The sequence below is a fragment of the Ambystoma mexicanum genome, chromosome 6p (assembly GCF_040938575.1).
Source record: "Ambystoma mexicanum isolate Mex_15411 chromosome 6p, UKY_AmexF1_1, whole genome shotgun sequence".
Lineage (NCBI taxonomy): Eukaryota > Metazoa > Chordata > Amphibia > Caudata > Ambystomatidae > Ambystoma > Ambystoma mexicanum.
In genome coordinates this window covers 647,160,602-647,184,653 of record NC_090935.1, presented here as the reverse complement: position 1 = coordinate 647,184,653, position 24,052 = coordinate 647,160,602, and the positions used below count along the sequence as shown (strand labels likewise).

Here is a 24,052-nt window from a genome sequence, read left to right as displayed (position 1 = left end):
TAAAACAGATGCAAGCTGCAAAAAAAACTTTACTGGTAACATTTGGCATGTGTGCGCCTGGAGAATGTTTGTTGTGATCAAAACATTGACCCCTTGACTTCCCATTCTGCTTTTGCTGTGGATTTTCTGTTATCCCTTGCCAAGAGAGGGCTTATTGTGGTCACGGTCCGGGAAGGGATACTTAGCAGTGCTTAAGACGAGCTGTTTGAACAATGATACTAATTTTCTATGGCTATTGAGCAATTTTCTGTGGGGTTTACAAATGGTCCCCCTCACCAAAACAAACCTTTTATGGTTCTGTAATGGGATTTTAATTTGGTTTTAGCTTTCTTGATGGCACCTACATTTTAGCTCACCATTCTTATGCTCTGCACTTGCATTGTAGGTTATCATTTTGGTTGCTGTTACACATATGTACGTTTTACGGATATGTATATGTTTGTGTGGTTGATTGCTCTAATGGTTCCGTATCTTTTCTGCCTATAGTTGTGACCGAATTGTGTCTTCTACAAACGATTAATTATCTTGTTTCTTTGCTCCCCACTCATCTCTCCATGTCCTTCATTGAGCTGGTCTTATTTTGATTTATTGGGCTGTAACTTGTGTTTGTTTACAAATGTTTGGTAAATTCTGGAATCTGTGGCTGAAGTAGACACCCGTTTCATTAATTTAATACTTCATATTTCCACTCCATTCTTTCCTCCACCTTACTACTTTTCAATGCTTTGAGAATCTTTCACAGATTGGAGAATCTGTGGGAGGAAGGTAACCATCAGAAACACTGATTACTAACCTAGAATAATGTTGCTTCTTAAGGACACAATATTCCTCTCATAGATTCCTGATCAACCCTCCCATCTCTCTGACTGGTAGATTGTAACCTTTGACATTTCTGTTGTTCATTGGCCTATAAGTGCAAGGAAAACTGATAGAAGTGAGGTCATGGGGTTTGTGCAGCCCTTTGATATATACTTCTGATGTTTTATCCTTAGGAGTGGGTTCCAACAGCGTTTAGCAGAGGTAATGCTTGGAGTCTTATTGCATCCCCTTGTGGGTGCTGGAGACACAGTACAACTTGCTGCCAATTTGTTTCACATAATGAGTAATCCTTGGAAGGACAATCTTATTATTCAGAGATTGCATTACCTAGGATAAGTAACATGTTCTCCTAACCTGGGTAGAGTGTGAGTGGATATACACTCCTAGCAGTTATCAAAGTGAAACCAAGATCTAAACTAATACTACATTGATAAGCAGGTTGGTAGCTTGCCTTGTTTCAGATGGTCGGCTTCCTCCTTCAACCTCAAGATATGTCCTGTGAACAGCCCTGGTCATTCTACCAGTATTAGCATATTCCTGGAACAGCGAGTATGCAGAAAATGGCAGTGGAAACTAGGACTGTCTATATCTGTTGTTGCATTTTAAAGATTCCGGAGACCTTTGTATTCCTTCAGTATTAAATTAAAGAATGTGGCCATCTGCAAGAAGATGCATAGTCTCATAAGATGCCTAAATGTTACTGTGCTGCTCTTCACCTTGAAGGCAGCTCTGTCATGTATAGGATAAACGATAAAAGGATTCACTTCTCTACAAAGTGCAAACGTTTAAAATCACATGAACTAAATTGTTTTTTTCTGGATCTTTGTAGGTATTGAAATGCAGCCTTATGTCCAGATGGTGCTACATCAGCTGGTTGAAATCATTAACAGGCCGAATACACCAAAGACCCTTTTAGAGAATACAGGTACCAGTGTATGGAACTGTTCAGGATAAATAAGAATGGTAGATTTCTTTCACAAAGAGGTATTGATCAATTCGGATCATGCCCAAAATGTCTTTTTGTGCCAGAAGTTCCACAGGCCATAGTCTTCGAATGTACCTTTCTAAGACATATTCAGCAGTTCAAATCAAATTATTTGAATCCGTAATGTAAAATGTATTTGCTTTCTAAAGCGTTGTTTACCCTTTTCTGTAGTTGCAAATGTGGGTTCTGACAATATGGTAGCCTTTGTTGTACATTAAAAAATGTTGGCACACATTGTTTAAAACGATATTGTAAATGTGTGGTCACCGGTAATTAAACTACAGATGGATGTTTTTTTTAACTAACTAGGATTGATTACTTAAACAAATGCGGTAGATGACAGTTTGACGCAATGCCTATGTTCACAAAAAAACATTGAGGCCAGCAGTTTGATTTTCTGCTGTTTTTTTTTTTACTGGAATTTTGTTACATTGGAAGGAAGTGGGTCCTTAAAATTTGAACTATTTCCTCAAACCACATTTTCTTTTAGTGTTATTGACAGTAGTTTACACACAGCCAATAGAGAGAAATGTCAGGCACATGTGGTATTGTGTGGGTTTTTTGGAACCAGTAAAAGGCATATATCCACTGTGTACCACCATTAATCTTCTCAGTTTAGCAAATCATAAAAATCTCATTTAAACTATTAGGCTAGATTTGTTATAACTTGGTCTGTACTCATGCATTACCCATTTGTAGATACTTAATGCTGCTGCAAATACAAAGTATTTGTTCTTGGATCTTTTTTAGTCAAGAGACCTGAAACCATGATCTATAGAATGTGTTCATACTCTCAATTAATGGGGTATTCATTAGATTGAATTCACAAAAGTTATATATGTTACTGTGAACACATACCTACTTTGTTTCATTCCAAAAGGCACGCATTTAAATGTAAAATTTTGACAATTTGTTTGCTTTATTCATTTGTTGGTTTTGCTAGTTATTAAAGTGCCAGAAGATTATTTAGTGTGGATGGTGAGTCTTAAGAAACTCTCCTGGTTGGCACATTCAGGTACTATCTACTGGGAAAATGGATCACATTTTTTGCTTCTAATATACAGTTTGACATCACTTTTGTAAAATGCATTTTCTACTAGACACATGTTTTAACAGATGCTGACCTGCATCTTAAGATTTGCTAAGTTTATAAAACAAACTCGTTATTTTCACTCTAAATTATGTGTCAAATCTGAATGCCTTGTCAGTAAATGTTGAATGTGATGTACTTTGTGATGAGTTTGCTGTGGGATACCTGTATCTTAGCCTTGTCTTTCCTGCACCAACATACATGTTGGGGTACCCATTTAACACGAGAAACCGCAGTGAAAGTGGCTTGGCCCTCAATGGCTTCCATTAAAGAAATATACAGATTACCCAAACTGCAATAAATAATGATGTGGTTGTAGTTTCATTAAGTGGTCTACATTCAGTCATGAAAGATTTCAGAAATCAAACCCTGCGAAGGATTACTTAGAGTTGGAGCCATTTCAAACTACTTCTTTATTTGTATATCCTACAATGAACTTATTACTGAAAGAGCATCATGTGCTTTATTGCATGCTTCATCAGGTTGTTCATAAATGCTCGTTTTATGAGAATGTTGCATAGTTTGTCTCTTTTAAACTGTCTTTCTTTTTCTGCTTCATATAAATTGGCTAGATTTTTAGTATTTGTGCATTTTGCTTCAAGCAATCTTTGAACACTATCTCCCTGTCTATCCCTTTTATGAAAGATAAATAGTTTGTGATTAGACAAGAGAACACCAATAATACATGCGTGTCACTTGCATGGTAAACATGTAATAATAAGTTGCTCTTTTAGTTGTGCATGATTTGTTGTAGGCAAAACTTGGTACAATCATATTGCATTAGTATAAGACTTTATCAGTGCTCCAGATAAAATTTGGAAGTGGGAATATTTTACTTATTTTTTTTTTAAGTTGGGAGTAAAATTATTTCTTTAGTGAGTCAAAATGTATGTCCAATTCCAAACGGGAGTATTTTATAAGGAAGTAAAAATGGGTTTTAACTGCAAAACACATGTTTTTGTAATAGTTGTTTCTTTGCACCTTGTTGTTCATGCACATTAAACGATGCATGTTTACTTCTTCCAATCGGGCAATAAGATTCTTCCTGTAGTACTATGCGAACTACTGCTACAAACCTGTTAATGGAGCTGTGTGTGTTAACAGTGGCACAAAGCTCTATGTATATGTTAACTATTTATTTTTTAGGGAGTATTTTTACTCCCCCTTTTTTAGTTTTGGAAGTATTTGCCTATTTCTAGGGAGTAAGGGGCAATATCTGTAGCGCTGGACTTTGCTGTTCACGTGCAGAATTAGCTTCCTTTAAATGTAGGATAATTTCAGAAATCATTTAAAATCTTTGGCTTGCATCTAGTTTAATACTTCACAAAAGAAGTGTGAAAACAGAAATGTAAACTTAATGTTGAAAGTGAATCGATCCATTTTCATATACTAATATTGAAAATACTTTCACTAGAACTCTATCAAAGTAGTTTGCTCCCAAGTACATCATACAAAAAGATACTTGTGTGAACTGTTTTTAAAATTACATTAAGATATGTGAACTCCCAACGCTCCGTCCCCTTTTATCACAGCTGATGGGAGTCCATCCCATGGGGATGAGACCGACCAGAGCCTTTTTTGCAAAGCAAAAGAAAGTATTCCCGTTAATATAGAGCATACAAGAGCGTGCCCACCCACAGTGGTGACTTCTACTTGCCTTGCCAGCCAGTCCTTTTTGCCGCTCAGTGCGATTGGACTCCTTTGCACCCGTGGTGAAAAGTATTTGTTCACGTTGCTTACATTCCATTTTCTTTAATTGCTGTCATGCCATCCCTCACCATCATACCTCCAGGTATGCTGGTGATAACCAGGTTCACTTCTTGCACCTCATGCGGCAGGAAATGTTCTCCCTCCGATAGCCATAACCTCCGTCTGAGGTTTAGGGGCCTACACACCAATGGCATTCTTGTTACTCTTGCAGTGCGCTAGGTTCCCGGGCACTAAATCGTTGATTGAGCTGGTGGAAGAACCTCTTTGTTGAGTCTCCGCCGAAGCGCATCAAGGATTTCACCAAGGTTTGCAGGTCTAGAGTATTGCGTCCTATTCTTTTTCAGGCACCCCGCTGACACAACTCCTTCTGTGGGACTGCTTCTTATGGGAGGTGTCTACTTGATCCTCTAGGCCCAACGGGGGTGGCCCATAGTCTGTTAAGGCTTTTTCCAAACCCCTGGTTGAGGGCTCTCCAGGGCTTGTCACCAGACGATAGTCTAAGGGGGCACGAATTACCAGTGACCTTGTCACTGAGAGTACACGAGAACCTCGCTGGCGAAGGCTCGCCGGGCTTCTCTTTCCGCGTCTTCACCTGAGGGTCCTCTGTGACCTCCCACCTTGGACTCCACGCCAGCAGGAAAAAGCCTTTGTATCCCAAGCACACTGGCCACGATGGCCGACCGCAATAGCCATGCCGCAAAGACCAAGATGGCCGACCCCAAGGAAATAACCAAAGAACGCACAAACCTGCGGCCAAAGAACGGTCCTCAACTTCTACTAGGCCAGGGCAGAGGACATGCGACACAGAAGAATGGCCACCCTCTTCCCCAGGTGAGCTGATTGCAAGATCCACCTCCAGAGGTCAGGAATCGCCCATCTCCTTGCCTCCTACGGACCAGCACGATGCATTCATCGCACAAACCAACTAGAATGTCAGTGGTGCATGACATAGCCATGCTGCTCCTCTGCTCCGTCATCTTCACGAGACCATCAGCCCGTCAACCATACAGAGTACCAGCGTCACCGACTACATGGCCACCAGTCGTGGTCACTTCTACTTGGGCCCCCACTGTGACTTCCTCCGCGTCAGGACATTCTCAAGCGCATGAAGACTGGCTCTTCAATAGATTCCCGACCCTGATGAGGTCCAGGGCAGTGGCTGATTATTTTAAAGGAATAATAAAAGCTTATTCCCCAGTCTCTGATGCCTGCAACTCCAGCATACCCATAGCTAACAGCTACACGGGTTCTGCAGCCACGGCAACCACAGATGCCATTCCTGACGGTGCTGCTGCAGCCAACGCATCCACAGCCACCCGTAGTGCCGCAAGCTCATGTGGCTCCACAACCGGTGCTGCCACCCACAGTGCCAAGTACTACTACGGCTCAGGAGATTCTTGCTCCCCAGCCCAGCGAAAGAGATGCTCAAGACGCAAGGTCTGTCCTTGCCGAAGGAGCCTGTCAACCAGGACTGAGAATGTCACATGCGCTGCCAGAGCGTTTTCATGACCAGATGATCATTTTGGCAGTTTTCCTCAACGTGGCTGCGCCACAGGAACTTCAACAGGAGCCCGGAGTCCTTTCTGAAGTACTGGCTCTATGCTCCTCCAACAGATCTGGCCTTCCTATACAAAAGGATGTCTTGGTTGAGGCCACAAAGCTGTAGGAAAAACCTCACTACAGCCTACAAACTAGAAGTTGGAGGCCTGATAATGGCATTGAGCATCTAAAACGTTTTGCCTTGCCTCCAACCCTCGACCCCACTTAGCAATGGTGGTCTTGGCTTCCCTGTTCACTAAACCCTACGGATCAGGAATGTCCTTCTCCTCTACGGCTCTTCTCAATAAGGAGGATAAAATCTTTGAGTCGTGTGGCAGCAAAGTGTATGCCAATGCCACTCTGCACTTTCGCCAGGCCAAAGCAAATGCACTCCTAGCAGCCGGGAATCAAAGGGTGTGCAAGAATTGGTCAATTTTCTCATTTTCTCACCTGCAGACAAACAGGCTTTCAAATCAGGATTAGCAGAGGCTAAGATAGTTGCACAGGGTCTACTCAAAGCGCTGGGCATCATATTGGCTAGGCAGCCACAGAATGACACTAGGGGTAGACATGTGAATGGTGGCATGGATGCATAACACAGTTTACACAAGAGGTGCAAGATTACACCATAGACCTTCAACTTCACGGTCAGGACCTCTTCCACTCCTCCACAGACTAACTCAATAGACGCAAGATGTCCACCCACAAGGCTAAGTCGCTGGCAGTCCTTACAAATCAGGACAGCATCCCTTTCTTCAGCTGGCTTTCTCTAGAGAATCAAGGTAAAAGTCCTTTGCAGGGTTTCGTGGTTGCCAAGAGAGAAGCAAGAAACCCTGTTCGCTCACTGAGTGCACATAGGAGGAAGAAAGCAAGAACCAGCTCCAAAGGCTTCTTCTCCAGCCATACTTTAGCTCCCACTACTGAGACATACAAACAGGGACTTACAACAGGTCCACCGAATCCAGTCAGCTGCAGACTCTCCCTTCATTTGAAAAGCTGGAATGCCCTTTCCCAGGACCCCTGGGTTCTATTGGTATTATCCAGGGACTTCCGTCCCTTCATTCCCCCTCTCTCCCACCATCACCCTCACCCCCCTTGCTTCACCTCTGCTTATTCATCTGGGTTCCACACCTCTGTTCCAGGAAGTAAACAGACAACATGTTATGCAGACCATAAAAGCGGTTCTCCCCCAGCCAGAAAGATGTAGGATTTTTAGAGAATCTTCTTGATACCCAAGAAGAACCAGGCAGGCCTGTATGTAATTCTGGACCTCTCAAATGTCAACGTCTATTTCCCAACAAGAGTTTCAAGGTGATCACTACAGCCCAAATGCTTTTCTCTGTTCACAGGGACAACACGTTTTGTGCAGTGGACCTCAGGGATGTCTTTCTCCGTCTACCGATCTGGGAGCCCCAAAGGAAATTCCTCCAGTTCTCAGTCGACAGGCGCCACTTTCAATATCTGACTGTGCCCGGAGGACTGAAGCAAGCACCAAGAGTATTCACCAAGCTTATTAACGTGGTGGCTAGTTCTTTGTTTGAGGGGGATCCACGTATATCCCTACCTGGCCGTTTGGTTTGTGAGAGCGGCTTCGGCACAAGAGGTCCATGCAGCTTCCCGCACACTGGTGAATATGTACTTCAGCTAGGGATTTTCAATCCTCTTCAACAATTCTTTTCATACCCCTACTCAGACTAACAGTCTTGGGGTTTGTGTGGAACTCCATGCCTGGCAGTATTTGCCCATCACCACAGTGCATCTCATACATGGACCTGACCGTGGCACACTTTCGAACCAAAAAGGAAATGACCTCTTGGTGGTACCAGAGGCTTCTGGGCCTTTTGGTGCAATTTGTGTTCTATGCATACCATACACCAGGTTGAAGTTGAGACGGCTGTAGCTGCATTTAGTTAGCACGTGAAACCAAATCACGGACAAGCAATCACAAAGCATTGCAGTGGCAACGTCATTGGATCAGGATCTTCTTTGGTGGTCCGAACAGCAGAACCTTTCTCAAGGGCTGTTAGGATCCCCGATCGGCCAAGAACAGGGACCGTTCCTGAACCCACATCACGCATGGGGTAAGAACGGTGGGTGTTCTACCGAGGGATACTTTCCTCACAACAGCATAGCCTGCGGATAGGAAGGGATAACAACCAGGCTAGGGGCTCAGGAGAAAAGGCAGGAGGGCACACAACCAGCTGTAAAGAAAACCTGAAAAGGAATGACTGATACTTGCTTTCAGTGTAGTTCACCTCCACCACCCCAAATACTTGTATTGTACCTGGATATTGTGCGTGAAGTATGTTGAACCTATAAGGCTCTCCTTTTGAATAACAGCAAGTCAATGAACCAGGTAACCTGCCCAGTGCCAGATGAAAACGGGCACACAAGGCAGATAGTCCAGGAGCTAACCTGAATGGCATGAGGGTGTAAGGTACCAGATGTCCAGAGTACGCAAGGACTTATTGCCAAATGGCATGAGGGTACAACTAGAGACAAGAAACTGTTTGAGGACAAAGGGCGGGGGAGGGGGGGCATCCAACAGAAATCCAGAAGACAGTCAATCCAAAACCAGGCGTGCAAGTCAACAGTGGTAATTCAATAGGAATTCAATAAGCAAACAGTTTCAGAAAACCAGGCAGGCAGTCCAGAGTACACAACCAAAGCAAGCCAGGAGACCCAGCCGCAGATCCGATAAACACAGGAAGTCGGTAACAAGACATCAAGAAAAGAGGCTGTAGCACAACATAGAAATGGACAATGCACATAGGGCAACTCACCGCAAGCAGTTTAGGAGCGCTGATGCTATAGAGAGCTTCTGTCTATATGGGAAATGCTAAAAGGCAGGGGTTCCTGCTGGCAGCGAGTTGATGGAGCGTCGTGACGTCACTCGTTGCAGTCCTCCATGGGAATCGTAGTTCCCTTTATCCGCTGGGCCATACGCTGCCCGAGCCACCATGGGAGAAGCCACACCTACACTGCAGTGAGCCGCGGATGTCTGTGAACTGGACCTCTGGCAAAGGGGTCGCCGACAGAGAGATGGCCATCGAAGTGAGTTCCCCCAGACTCTTCCGTGAGCAGCTGGGGAGCCACACTAAGGAGACCTGAAGTCCACAGCCTGTAGTCCAGACTGGAGAAAACACAGCATATCAATATCCAGAAGCTAAAGGCGATCTTCACTGCCCTATGAGCATTCTTTGCAAATATCTGCCGGAAGACTGTTCTGGTCCAGACAGCTCAACTGCAGTGTTTTACATAAAGAAGCAGGGAGGTACCAGATTGCCAACCTTAGGTCATCTGGTGATGGCAATATAGGAATGGGCACTGCTCAGGACAGTCCACCTATCATTATTGTTGAACACAGAAGCAAATCTCCTAAGCAGACTACATCCACAAATCGGGACCAGAGATCAAACACTCTCCATTACAACACGTTTTTCAGGTTTGGGATCTCCCTCCATGATACCCGTGTTTGACATTCCAAAAGCAAACGTGTCCGCTCTTCATTTCCCCAGACGGAATAGTAGCAGGGTCATTGGGGGTTGCTCTTTCCATTTCATGGGATGCAGCGTTCCTCTATGCGTTTCCGGCTGTCCCCCTGATTCCCAGGGTCCTGGCCAAGTTGAAGGCATCTGTGAACACCAAGCTCGTACCAATAGCTCCACAGTGGCCAGCCCACTTCTGGTACTCTTACCTGGCGGGGTTCCTCGGGGAACGTCCCATTCCCCCTCCCAACTTGGCATGACCTGTTAGACCGACAGTAGGGCAAGATTCTTCATCATACCCTCAATTGCTCAAATTTAGCAGTCTGGTGCCTGAGGACCTGACGTTTTCTGCCTTTCCTCACAGAACACAAGGATTATCCAAGCTGTTAGGAAGCAATTGACCCGCTCTCAATATAGAAGTGAGCTAGATTTTGCCAGGGGTCTTTAAAAAAATTCAACCCACTGGTAAATTCTTTGGATGATGTGCTGTCATTTATTTCGCACACCGCTTCATCAGGGGTCTCCGTACCAATTTGGCGGCTATCGGAGCATGACTGAATGTAGGGACTTCATCCTTCTCTGCCGCAAATCCTGTCGTGCATAGATATCTGGAATGCCTCCTACAATTGCATCCACTAGTTAAGAGACCACAACCAGTCTGGGACTTGAATGTCGTTATGACTGTCCTGGCCCATGAGCCATTTGAGCCCATGGCATCTTCCCATCTCGGAACCCTTTCATGTAAGGTAGCAGTGCTAGTAGTCCTCATTTCTGCTAGAAGGGTAAGCGAGATACCCGACTTCTCGGCTTCTGAGCTGTATACCTTTTTTTCTTATTTATTTTAAGACAAGTTTGTCTTCAGAACACTTTTTGCCTAAAGTGGTTTCCTCTTTTCATACCAGTTAAACAGTGGTATGTCCAGCCTTTTTTCCACAACCCCAGTCCTCAGCTGACTCTGTCCTACACTGTCATGATGTTTGCAGAGCTCTGAAATTCTAAATCCACGGAACAAAATGATTAAGAAAATCTGGTGCCCTCTTCGTTGCCTTCAGTGGTCAAAATCCTGGAACGCAAGCATCCCAAGGTACGTTTGAGAGATGACTTGTCTGTAACCATTGTTGCACATTACAAAAGCGTCTGACCCCTAAGGGTATTGAGGTTGCCTTCCAGCGACATGTACCATAGGACGTAATCAGCAAGCTTGCGAAGTGGGACACACCATCTGCTTTCTGCAAGCATTATTCTCTTGATACCACTTTCAGGGCTGATGCCAGGTTCGGCAAGGCAGTTCTGCACAATGTTTTCACTGCTAGTTAGGCAGCCTACTCCCTTGAACTTCTAATGCTATGAAATATCCCATCAGTATGGAGGAAGGGGGAGGTGATGTAGGAGTAAGAATCAGTTACTCAACATAGTGACTACTGTACTCCTAGTCCATAGTCCCCTTTCTACCATACGTCCCACCCTTTATCCCCTGCAAAATTACTTTACTTGTTGGATTAGTAGCTGATGACCCGGTAAAATACTGGTGTGCGAGGCCCTTGCGTGCTCTAAAATAAAGGGAATGTTTTTTCTTTTGTGGTGCAAAAAAGGCTCCGGTCCAATCCCTATGGGATGGACTCGTCAGTAGGGAGGAAGGGGGGACTATGCACTTTGGAGTACAGAAGTCACTCTAGTGAGTAATTGGAGCAGCTGCTAAGGTGTTATGTTTTTAAACTTGTGAGGAATAAATGTGCAGTAACAGTGAAATAGTAATGAGATAGTTACAGTTCAATCCAATATTTTTCTAATGGGAAAACGTTCAATCAAAATGTAAGCAATACGTTGGTTGGGAAATCCTTAAGAGGCTGTGCCAATGTGATAATTTGCCTTTGTGCATTGCTCCATTACCAGAAGGCCATGTTCTTATCCAATAGGAATGCAAAGTAAAACAAAATATTTCTACTGACATTTTATAGTATTTCCCCTTAAATACTTTGCTAGAAAGCAGATACACTTGCAAATAAGTTTTTTTTATTCATCGTGTAAAAAATTGCTAAATAGAAGGCAATCGAAGATGCCCTGTTAGCAGATCCTCAAATGTGTTTTTGGTGTTCTCTTTTTTTTTTTTTTTTTTGTTTAAAATTCCCTCTTCTATGCTTTCCTAAAAGTATGCCTTGTATGTTGCTACCCTATTTTTGGGTGGTAACAATTCACACTAGTGAAAATCTTATGTTTATTATCATACACAGATTCTGTTGGTTTCTGTTTCTGAGTTATTTGTTGTTTTTTCTTTATTTTTTCTCCTTCCCCCTCATTTGCTCATGTCTTGGTTGGCGTTTGGTGGTGTATAACCGTGATTGCGTTACCTTAGCAATAACAATTGGTCGTCTTGGTTACGTTTGTCCTCAAGAGGTGGCCCCCATGCTACAGCAGTTTATAAGACCGTGGTGTGTATTATTCAATCTTTATTTTATTCATTTTTCTTCAAGACTTCTTTCTATCTCACTTTTAGAAATAATTTCATTGGTTACAAAATCACATTCCCTTAATCATTGCCAACCATGTGACTAATCTTGTCCTATCAGGTTTGTGAGTTTTTCAGTAGCACCGTCATGTATATTTTGTTGTTGTGGCTAATTACTAATTGATGCATGGGATAAGATTGTCACATGCTTGCTGTGTTTTAAAGCTTGACTGTGAAATAGCATTAAAAAAAATAAACATAATCGAATTTGATGCATGTCTATGCTTTCAGGAACAGAAGGTAGTATCCGAGATATAAAATTTAGCTAGACACTTGTATGATGCTAAGCAACACACAGCCACTGTATAACATATTAATTTTTGATTATTTTTCACATAAGTCATGGATTCTCATTTCTAATAATTCTAATCTATGTTAATGGGAACACCTTTAAAATTGCAGTTCAATTTAATGCAATACAAATTACTAGACAGATTGTAGTAAACATTTTTAGCTCTTGTAAAACAGACTACCAAAATGTAGCTAACCTGTTAATGAAAAATATGCTTTTTGGTTCAGCCCCACCATATGAATGATAACTTGTAAAAATTGGATTGTTTAATGATTCAAGAGAAAAAAAGGAATGTACAAGGTCCATATCCTAAGAGCTAGAAAAATATCTTGTAGGGAAATGTTATCAAACCTTTAATTTTATAAGCCACTACTGTTGTAGTTTTTAAGTTACATACCCATCAAATATCATCAATCACTGTTTATAAAATTAATGAAGTTATAAGGTGGTCTAATGTGACAACTTGGTTCTGCAATTTATTAGGTGCACTTCTTTGCGTAATATAAGAGACAATGAAGAGAAGGATTCTGCATTCCGTGGAATTTGCACCATGATCACTGTTAATCCTGGTGGTGTAGTTCAGGTAAGATGATTGCAAATTGTAAATCCAGCGTTGGACAAAACAATAAAATAAGACTTTTCTTGTTTCAATGTTTCCAATAGGTTATTATAGTCTGACGGGCAAGCCTGTACAAATTGCATATGTATTTCCGTTCTTTTGCCAGTGGCGGGCCTTCTAACGCTGGTCACTTGCAATTGCAATGTGCATCCTTGGAAGGGATGTTATCAGTTCTACACCTATGTGGTTGCAGAGCACCCATGCTCATCTAATTGTCAAGCACACATACCTGATGCTTAGGTTTCCAGGGAGCGGAGGTTTGGTACACTTGTGTCCGCAGCCTGACTTTCCTACTTCACATAGGTCCCCTCAGTGAATGAGGAGACCGCTGTACAGAAGACTAATGACCATGAGATAAACTCTTCTCATCCTGTTGCCACCAGCCTTTAAGGCTTTAGGTCATGTCTTTTTAAGAAAGAACTGAAGACCTGACGCTTCCAATAACAACTTGATTGTAGCATAGATTCAGGCTATCTTTTGCCACACCCCCATCTATATTTGGTACTGTGAAAATGATTACTTGTGTTTACTTAATGGCTTGTTAAATTCTCGCTATCAATGTTTTGCTTTTACTGCTCTCTGTTGCTCCCCAGCTAGGTTTGAGCTATAAAAATGTACAATAATGTCTGGCGTGTAAACCTGCCATATATCTAACGAGCAATGTTTCACATAGTATCCTTCATTCGAATAGATTGTGTCCTCCGACGTATTCCACATCTATGACAGGTAATCACCACAGCTGTGCTGCTTCGGCAAATTTTCGGCGTCTGTGTCCTGCGTCGATGATGTTGATACGGTGTCCCTCGAAGGCCTCCGCCGAGCCGACGTCACCGGATATTATAAGTAGGACGCACGACGCCCGTAGCTTCAGCTCCGTTTTTTCCGTGAACGTGTTTGCTTCAGAATCTCGGTGTGCCTCGGTTCTTCTCCTGATTGAGCCGGTTCTTTGAACTTGGTGTTTGTGAAGTATCATGTCTTTGTCTTCTACCCCACAGTCGGGCTTCAAGAAGTGTCTGGGCTGCGGTTCCAAGATGTCGCTTACGGACCCGCACGACGTCTGCCTCTGGTGCTTCGACGAGGACCTTGCCACCGATGACTGTGATGAATGCCAGTCCTTGACGTTGAAGGCCTTGCGGGAGCGTAAGAAGTTGACTGTAAATGGGGTTTCCAAACCCCAAAAGTCGAAATCCGCTGGGCTTTCGACCGACGTTTCGAGGGGGGGTCTCGGTCCTTGAGTGGTTCCCGCCATTCCTCTGCCCCTTCTAGGCACTCTCGGAAGCGCCGTCACTGGTCGCCTTCCTCGTCCGAGGACTCCGCCAACAAGCATTCATCTCCGGCGGAATGGGACGCATTTCGTAAGGTGATGATGGCAATTTTTGAATTGCAGGGCTTCGTTCCGTCTGCGCCTTCGAGAGAAGCTGGCAAGGAACGTGCTAGGGCCACCACTTGCACGCCTCTGGGCTCGGGCGGTCAGCACGATCATCGGGAGCCGTCGAGGTCCCGATCGGACAAGGTAGATCGTTCTAGCCATGCCTGCTCCAGGTCCCGATCCTCGACGCCCTTGAGAAAGTTGGAGCCTGTGAGGCCTTCTAAGAAGGCATCAAAGCCATCAGCGGCATGTCCGTGGAGGGGCTCTCTTGAGGCTCCACCTCCAAGGAAGTAATTGGCGCCGAAGCCATCGAAGGACACGCTCGGGGCTCCGGCCTCAAAGCCGTTGTCGAAGCCGTCGGCGCCTCGCTTGGCATCAATGCCCTCGACGCCTTTTGAGGTGGCTTTATCAGAGGTGTCCCGGAGACCGGTGGAAACCTCGAGGAAGGCACTGAGTAAGTCAGTGAGGCCTGTGTTTGAGCCTTTTTCTGTACCCTCATCTAGGGATTTATTCCAGCCTTTGGATTATATCTCAGAGGTGGATTTAGGGTCAGATGTGGAAAAGTTTGCCCCTTCTGAGAACTGTTGTTTGGTCATAGCCAGATGGAAGACCTGCGTCAATCCTTGCATGACGCCAGTGGTCTGGACACCTCCCCGGAGGTTGAATTTGGCAGGCCTGAGTCTGGTACACATGCCGAGGCTTCGTACAGGCGTCTCATGTTAAGGGTGACGGAGTACTTGGGTTGGTAAGATCCACCTGTGGACTTTCTGCAGGATTACCTGACAGATATTTTGGACCAAGGTCCACCAACTGAGCCAGTGTTGCCATTTCATATGGCCTTACAAAGAAGGGTGGCGGCGGCTTGGACTGCTCCGGAGAGTCTCCCGGCAGTAAATAAGTTGTTGCCGATAAAATACCGTCCAGCCAGTGGCGACCCCGGCTACTTGTCTTTGCACCCCACTCCGGAGACTTTGGTGGTGCAGGCGGCTACGGCTCCAGCGAAGCAGGCGGTGTACCCTACCATCCCTCCTGATAGGGACGACAAGCGCTTCGACGGTTGGGCAAAGAAAGTATTTTCATCTGGGGGTATGGCTTTAAAGGCAGCCAACTCCATTTGTGCCTTGGCAAGATTCACTCACACTTTGTGGAATTGTGTATTTTTGGCGGCTGAACATATTCCCAAAGGGGAGGAACGGGATGGTTTTCTTGCCCTCGTTCAGGATGGCAAGGATGCCATGTGTGACTGTTCAGTCGGGTCTGGACGTGGCAGACTGTCAGCTGGTCCATGGCGGCGAGCACCGTGATGCGCATGTTTGCATGGTTGCAGAAGTCGGGGTTTGCTCCTGATGTACAGTCCCGGCTTCTCAACATGCCCTTTGATGGTGACCATCTTTTTGGCAGCAAGGCTGACAAGAGCCTTGAGAGGTTGCAGACCACCAAAGCAGCAGCAAAGTCGCCAACCTCCTCCTTTTCGTTTTAGGGGACAGCAATGGAGGGGAGGTTCCTTTTAGATACTACTCGTCCTTTGGTAGATCTGGGGGAGCTGCCAGTCAAAGGGGCCAACGTAGGAGTACCAGAGCTGGAACACAAGGTACTTTAGGTGCCAGGGCTGCTCAGGCAGTTGCCTCTTTGCCCTCAGGCACTGCCACAGCCGCTTCAGCTCAGTCATAAGGCCATGTCCCATGGTTCGCCGTTTGGGGGAAGGCTGGCGCAGCATCTTGTAGAATGGCGTGCCATTACTTCAGATGTTTGGGTTCTGGAGATCATAGCCCACGGCTACTGTCTTCCTTTCCGGCAGAGGCCTCCCGACAATCCACCAGGGAAGCTCTTTGAAGAGTCTGGGTCTGCTCCTTGCGCAGGAAATCAAATCCCTGCTTGAGAAAGGCGCCATAGAACTGGTACCTGTAGCGGAGAGGAAAAAGGGATGGTATTCCCCATATTTTTTGATCCCGAAAAAAGACTAGGGATCGAGACCCATCATGGACTTGCGTGGTTTGAACAAGCTCCTCAGGAAGAACAAGTTCAAGATGGTTACTCTCGCTCAAGTACTCCAGGCCTTCAACTTCAGGCCTGGTTGGTGTCTCTCGACCTAAAGGATGCTTACTTTCATGTGCCGATTCATCCCAAGCACAGTAAGTACCTGAGGTTCGCGGTTGGCGGCTCGCACTTTCAGTTTCGGGTTCTGCCGTTCAGATTGACCTCCGCCCGAGGGTCTTCACCAAGCTCATGGTGGTGGTGGCAGCGTATCTCAGGAAAGGGGGGATTCACGTCTACCCCTACCTGGACAATTGGTTGATAAGGGCATGCTCTCCCGAGCAAGTCCTGGTTCATCTCAGTCACCTGCCACTCCCTTCACAGGCTGGGCTTCTCCCTCAACTTGAAGTCCCACTTGACACCTACGCAGCGGCTCCAGTACATCGGAGCAGTGTGCGACACATCCCTGGGGCAGTGTTTGCCTCCCCAGGTGAGGGCTCATCACATTCTGCATATGGTGGACAAGTTTCAACGTGCCCAGAGTCTCCCGGCGTTACAGTTCTTGAGGTTGCTCGGCCTCATGGCATCCTGCATTCTACTGGTGTCAGAGGCCAGGTTGCGAATAAGATTTCTGCAATGGGCTCTGAAGATGCAGTGGTCGCAGTCCTCCGGCAGGATGTCAGATCCCGTTCAGGTGCCGCCCTCGGTTGCCCAGATCTTCTGTGGTGGGCTGTCAAAGGCAATCTGTTGAAGGGGGGGCTCCATTTTGGCTACCGTGGCTGGAGGTAACGATCGTGACGGACGCATCCCTCACGGGATGGGGAGCTCATGCCAACGAGTAGACGGTCAGCAGTCGTTGATCTCTGTCGGAGTCCAGACTCCATATCAATCTGTTGGAGCTGAGGGCCATCAGGCTAGCTCTGAAGGCTTTTCTGCCGTCTGTGCAGGGGAAGAATGTCCTGATTCTGACGGACAATACAGTGGCCATGCCCCACCTCAACAAAAAGGGGGGGACAAGGTCTCTCCCACTGTGCAGAGAGGCGATGCAGCTCTGGTTCTGGGCCATCCAGCAGGGAATTTCGATCTCGGCAGTTCATCTGGCCGGAGACGAAAACGAGGCGGCGGACGCTCTGAGCAGGCAGAGCACGTTCAGGAGGTTCTCATTGGATCTCTTCACCACCAGTGTCAACTGGAAGTGTGAAAGATTCTGCTTGCGGGAATTTCCTCCAAGAGGAGCCTTAGGGGACGCGTTCATAGTGGAGTGGTCCTTCCCACTGCTGTACGCGTTTCCTCCAGTCCCCATCATTCCACAAGTGCTGCAGAGGTTCGGTTCCCGAATGATCCTCATTGCTCCGGCGTGGGCCAGGAGAGCGTGGAACCCGGACCTTCTCGACATGTCCATCTGCCCTCCACGCCGTCTTCCCTACCGAGACGATCTGCTCTCACGGGAGGGGGGTTGGGTTCTCCATCCAGAGGTCAATTCTCTCAACCTTCATGCTTGGTTTCTGAAAGGTTGAGGTGCAAGGATTGGGACCTCTCTGAAGACGTGATGGAGGTGTTGCTTTCGGCCAGAAGGCCTGCAACAAAGTCCCTGTACCATTGCCGTTGGAAAAAGTTCTGCGACTGGTGCAGGGTAAAGAATGTGGTTCCTTTTTCATGTGCCATTGCTGTGGTTATGTCTTTTTTGCTTTCGTTAGCCCACAAGGGCCTGCAAGTGGGTACCATTAAGGGTTACCTGGCGGCGCTGTCCATATTTAAGCGCTCGTCTGAGGCGTGTATTTATTTTAAGATTCCTTTGATTTCTCAGTTTCTGAAAGGGTTAACTAATGTGTTCCCACTGTCACCTTTCCAGGTGCCCGGTTGGGATTTGAACTTAGTTCTGAAATTCCTAATGGGAGCTCCGTTTGAGCCCTTACATTCTTGTCCTTTCAGACTGTTGCCCTTTAAAACTATTTTTGGTTGCGGTTACTTCCGCTCGCAGAGTGAGTGAGTTGCAGGCCCTGTCCGCCAAGCCACCTTCCATGGTGTTCCATAAGGACAGGGTTGTCCTTAGGGTCCGTCCTTCTTTTCTTCCGAAGGTTGTGTCAGACTTTCATTTGAGCTAGAAGGTAATTCTTCCGGTGTCCTATCCTCCTCTGCATCCTAGTAAGGAAGAGGAGAGGCTCCATAGGTTGGATCCTAGGAGAGCTTTAAGTTTCTACATCTCACGCATGTCCCGGGTCAGAGTGGACGATCAGCTCTTTGTAGGATACGCTGGAAGGCGTTTGGGTCAAGCTGTTACTAAGCAGACCTTGTCCAGATGGATTATCTTGACAATCTCTGAATGCTACCGTCTGGTGGGTAAGGACCCTACGGTAGGCTTACGGGCCCATTCTACTAGGGATGTGGCTGCCTCTACTGCTCTGCAGAGGGGTGTTCCCATTCGTAACATTTGTGAAGCAGCCACATGGGCCTCTGTCCATACTTTTGTAAAACACTACTCCCTGGATTCTATCCATGGGCAAGATTTGGCCTTTGGCAAGGCAGTCCTCTATTCTGCAATTTAATTGGGCATTCTAAAATTCTAAATTCTTTTCCCGCCTTTGGGAGTCTGTCATAGATGTGGAATACGTCTGAGGACACAATCCCTTCAAAGAACAAGTTACTTTCTTACCTGGTAACGTTCTTTCGATGTGATGTTCCTCTGACATGGAATAAGTCGGAGGAACATCCCATCGAAAGAATGTTACCAGGTAAAGTACCTTGTTCGTCTAAGCTTAATAGCTAATGTGGTGCATAATTGTTTTTTATGTAATCAAAGTGAGAATACCCTTGTGCTCTCTGACGGGCAATAATATTCTAGAACTTGTGAAGGAGTAGATTCAAACACCTTTCCCAGTCTTCCTTTGTGGGACTGAAATATCGCACCTGAATCCGGGATACTGGCAATAGCTACATTGCCAATCTTTAGTAGGTACTGCAATCGGTGTAAATTCAGTCTGTAAAGAACTTTCCTAATTAACAATATTGTCTGCCCTAATTGGTGTTTTTAATAGAATAGAGTGCTGTAGAGGGTTCAATGTCATAATGTCTCAGCAAAAAGGTTGCCAAAAGAATGCTGTTTTTTGCTTGGACATTATCACTTTGAGCATGCAACCCCTCTACCCTTGGCCCCATATGCATGGTCACCATATATAATGTCTCCACAACCTTTTCCCGGCAACATTGTTTAGCAACCATATATATGGGTATATTACCGGATACCCTGTAGAGAAGGCTCCTAGAGTGGAGCATTCTGCGCAATACGCTGGGTATTTTGTATAGTGACCAGTGTTGTGGGCTTCGCTACCCTGGGTAATTTCTTTTTGGACCTCAGTAGTTTTAAAAATATGTATTCTCCATAAACCTTCCTCATTCCAGTGTGAAAAGAATGCAGAAGAGTTCTATTTCACGGCAATAGACCTCTCACTTCAGTTTGTCTTTCATTGTCTTTCATTGTATGTAGCATTAATGGTGTCTCAAGGTGTCTTTGTCAGGCGGCGATGGCGCTGTAGCCCAAAACACAAGGTTCTTCACCAGGAACTAAGGGCCATTACCGGCCATCAAAACCCCTGTGCCAAAACTAACACATCAGCCTCAAATCAAGGTTGCTGATGGCTTTTTTCGTGATGGAAACTGATTCTGTGAGTGCCAAAGTCCCTTTAAAAGTACTACCACCTAGATGTCTGCCAAGCAAATGAAAACGGGAGCTTGCAGTTAGTCCCTTTTTTTTTACTGGAGGTGTGCAGCGGATGATGGCAGCGGTGGAGTCAAAGGTGCAACTGGTAATTGGGAACGGTATCATGCAGGAAAAGTATGGTGCCTCCAACGTACTGCCTTAGCTACATTTGGCAGTGATCGCTGGCCTTTTATGGTGAGAGGAAGTGTACAAGCTGCTGCTGCTGAAGTGATAGTGGTGAAGTATGATTATGCATTGGCAGCAGGAGAAGTGGCTGAGGATTTCTGACCACCCAGGGTCACCGAAAGGCCATAGTGTCTGAATAGTAATGGAGTGAGCTGTGAATTTAAATGGTGGTGAGCCATCCAGTGACCAAGTTAATCTCCCTTTTTCTCTAGAGCGCCCGCAAAGCATGTATGGTCGGTGGCGAGATAAGTCCACGGAAGCTATCGGGATTGTGCAAGACTCGCCTATTGCAAAAGTGATCAAATGCCCTGGGAAAAAGAACAAGCCTGTTAATGCAGAGGAGTGTTTCTTGTTGCCATTAATAAGATGAGAAACATTTAAAGAGGCACAGGGCGAGGGAGTTTGGAGCCATCCGTAGAAATGTGTGAATACGACCAGTTTGTGCTTTTTTGATAATTTGGGGAATTACTTGTGCAGCAATAGGAGTCCCATGCATCGCCAGCAAAGTACTAAAGGTGTACATTTTGCCACCCTGGAAGTACTACGAGAGCGTCTTCCCTGTCCCAGAAGCCAGTGAAGGTGTGACAGTCACTTAGGTTGTATCGAGTTGCCAAGGTGCAGCCTAGAGAGACTGGTGGAGTTGGGGGTCTGCAATCATAGCCCTCCTCTCCCAGCATCTGTGGATATGCAACAGGAGTTGTTGACGGGGACAGCCCAAAGTGTGCATGCAGTGGTAAAGTTGGCACTCTCAGGCAGTGGGAACATGGGGCACTTGAGCCCCATAGTCTTGTGAACGAATGAGAACAAGTGGACACTGGAGGCAGATTTTGTGGTGCCCACCTGCCAATAATAGGTGGGTGGACCTTGGGAGTATCTGTTATAAAGTGTGCAGAAAGTGAGAAATTGCAGATTTTCACCATGAGGGAAAATTGCTTAAAGAACATAAGGGTCTCTAAAAGACAGAATGGTTTTAATTGAGGGAAGATTAACTTGTGTAGAGTGAAGCAAAGTTCTAGTGAGATGCAGACATGAAACTAAGCATTGATTGGCTCCCTGGTGTAAAAGTAACATCAACATGAGGGCAGCATGTAATATGCTCACTTTCATATTTTAAAGCCATGCAATTTTTGGGAAAGTTCATCAGAGTTGTGGAGATTCCTAAATGAGGAGGAGATGGAAAATGTGATGGAGTTAACTTTTAGAACTGAAATCAAGGTATAAAGGTCCGCATTTGTAATGAGTCTTCAAACTACTGACGAGAGACAAGGAATTTGTTGCTGATGGAGATTGGCATGTTTATTTTCACTCAAAAACTAGATGGACAGGAACATCATTTTAGAGAGGGCTGCCTTGAGAAGAGAACAAAGGTCAAGGAATAAAGGTGCTACTCTTCCCAGATCTTTGTTAAAGAGGTCTACAGAACAGCAGATCACTGCTGTCTGTAAAAGTAGAATTAAGATTAAAATGTTGACGCATATCTAGATAGAGGACAACCCCTGATTGAGTAGGCTGATAACCTCCGACCGCCTTACGTATTGGAAGGAGATGTTTCTCACACAGGGTTCAAAGTTGTTTGTTATAGCCTTCATATCTGTCTCTTGGAATTTGCATCCGAGATATTGTGTGTGTCAATGGAGGAACTTGAGTTGCCCCCTTCATTTTGTGCTGGACCATATTCTTGGTAAGGGCTAGTAACAGTGTGTTTCTAGTTTATATGGTGGTTGTTATTTCAGCATTAAATTAATTTGGAAGTGGGGATGGATTATATTTGAGCTTTTCTTGTTCCCTCTTGGCTCTATCCCATTGTGAGTATGATTTGTTCTGTTGTCAATACAAAGTTTGAAGTATAATACAAGTTAATAGTAAAATACATGGTCGAAAAGGCAACTTGTGGTATCTGGGTTGTTTGACAATGGCAGAATTGACCGTAGTCCATTGCGCCACAAATAGAATTTTACTGTGCCCAAACTCACCAAATCTGTCTGACCAAAACCCCCAATACATCGCCCCCACTTACCTTTTCTCCATCCGCTGCCTCTCCTGACTCTGCAGCGTCAGTTCCGTCCCTCTTAAGCGGGTCGGATCCGATGCGTAAGGTCCCTTTTTCTATTTTATTCCTTTTTTGTTGTCCCCTGCCTCCAATCTTCAGGAAGCAGGGGCACCCCTGCATCCCCCCCAAGGCTAAAAATACCAAACATGGGGAGCGGGGGACACCCCCATTTCCCATGTTTGGTATTTCTTACCCAACTTGATTGCATCAAATCGATTGAATGGTACTGGCCGAATCCGGTCAAATGTACCATTCGATAAATAATCGATCAAATTGGGTAATCCCAACTTGTGCAAGGAGAAATCAGGATAATTGACTCCCTCTATAGGCTAAACAAAGGTCAAAAACAGTGAATGCAAGAATTTCATCTTTGGAGGTCAAACTGTAATCACTAGCATCCCATACAAGAGAATGTCAGGCTAAATATAATTTCTTTGGAAGAGGAGTAAAAGAAGACTGCTGGTGCTCGGAGGCTCTTCTAGGGATTTCAACAGTGCTCTGATGTCAAATCCATTTAACTTGGAGATCAAGGTTAAAGCCTTGCTGTAGGGAGCCAGACCTGCTGATGGGGATCTCCTTGAGTTGGGGAGTGTAGGCTGAAGCTCTCAACATCCCAAGGTTAAGGAGGCTCCTTGTGTAGGGATGTGAAGGGCCATACAAAGCAGGTAAATGTGGCTTTAGTGCTGAGAACAGAATGCTGTCATGCTGGCAGCCATGATAAAGAAAACTCTAATCTGGCCTACAAAACTTCTTCAGGCTTGATCCTTTAGAGTAGATGTAACAAAATAAGTCAAAGCTACTGGAAATCGGATTTTAATGCAGTTTGAGCTTAAGGCCTTGGTTGTCCTGCTATACATAGTTGAATATGACCTATATGACTCCTATCAGAGGAGATGAGAATGTATGTGCCTCCATGAGACCAAGATGTTTCAGAGTCCAGTACCCTCTTTTCTCTATGTGAATATCGCCACAAATCTGGCTGTGTAGGAACCGCACCTTTTTTTGGTTTCGCTGTCCAGTTTTGCTGTACTCCAGGGATGGCTACTTGTACATCACAACCGATGCAGTGTCGTGCTGTGTGGAGAGTGTGATCTGGCTTTGGCAATATATGATCATGGCATTGCTGGACTCAAAGTTGCACAGGCAACCTGATTGGAGAACTTTAGAATTGGTGCTTGGATTAGTGCTTGAAAGAACCCGACATAATTTATATGTGGCTGCTCTGGTAGCTGCCATTATATTTGACTGAATTCTAACCCATTGATTAGGGCTTGGGACCCAAGTGACACACATAACGACCACATTCTGCTTATAGTGCTTTTTTCCTCTACCCGTGAGAAACCAAGGTTTGTGCTACCCCCCACCCCCCCTCTTAATTTGATGGGGGCCCACCTTGTTGCAAGCAATTAACCTTTTACTTCAAGAAGCCTTGTTTGCTTACTGGGCAGAGCTAATAGATGAGAACCATTGCAAAGATGTGCGCCGGCAGCTGCACAGTAGAACCTGCAGCTGTTTTGAGTTTCACAAGTCACTCTTAATCACCCAGACTGCACTCTTTACCTGATTGGAGCAATTGTCTCGCATGAACTGCCAGTCACTGGACTCCTCCTCGCTCTGACCAGACTGGTTTTGTCGGAAAACAACCACAGACTCAGGTGGATTGGTGAAAGTCTTTAGTAACGGTCAGCAAAGCCAGCATACACAGGACAAGCAGCAACCCAAAGGCAG

At 45.3% G+C, this 24,052-nt stretch overlaps 1 protein-coding gene across 2 annotated transcripts in view; it reads left to right on the top strand.

Moving 5' to 3' along the window:
* TNPO1 (transportin 1) overlaps nt 1-24,052 on the top strand; it is a 1,970,728-nt gene that overhangs the window by 1,597,456 nt on the left and 349,220 nt on the right. Inside the window, exons 19-21 of one of the 2 annotated variants that reach the window (XM_069627508.1) lie at nt 1,649-1,744; nt 11,985-12,060; nt 12,913-13,012. In XM_069627508.1, coding sequence (XP_069483609.1) covers nt 1,649-1,744; nt 11,985-12,060; nt 12,913-13,012 — 272 coding nt within the window. The remainder of the gene's footprint in view (nt 1-1,648; nt 1,745-11,984; nt 12,061-12,912; nt 13,013-24,052) is intronic. The other variant, XR_011280658.1, reaches the window with a different exon arrangement.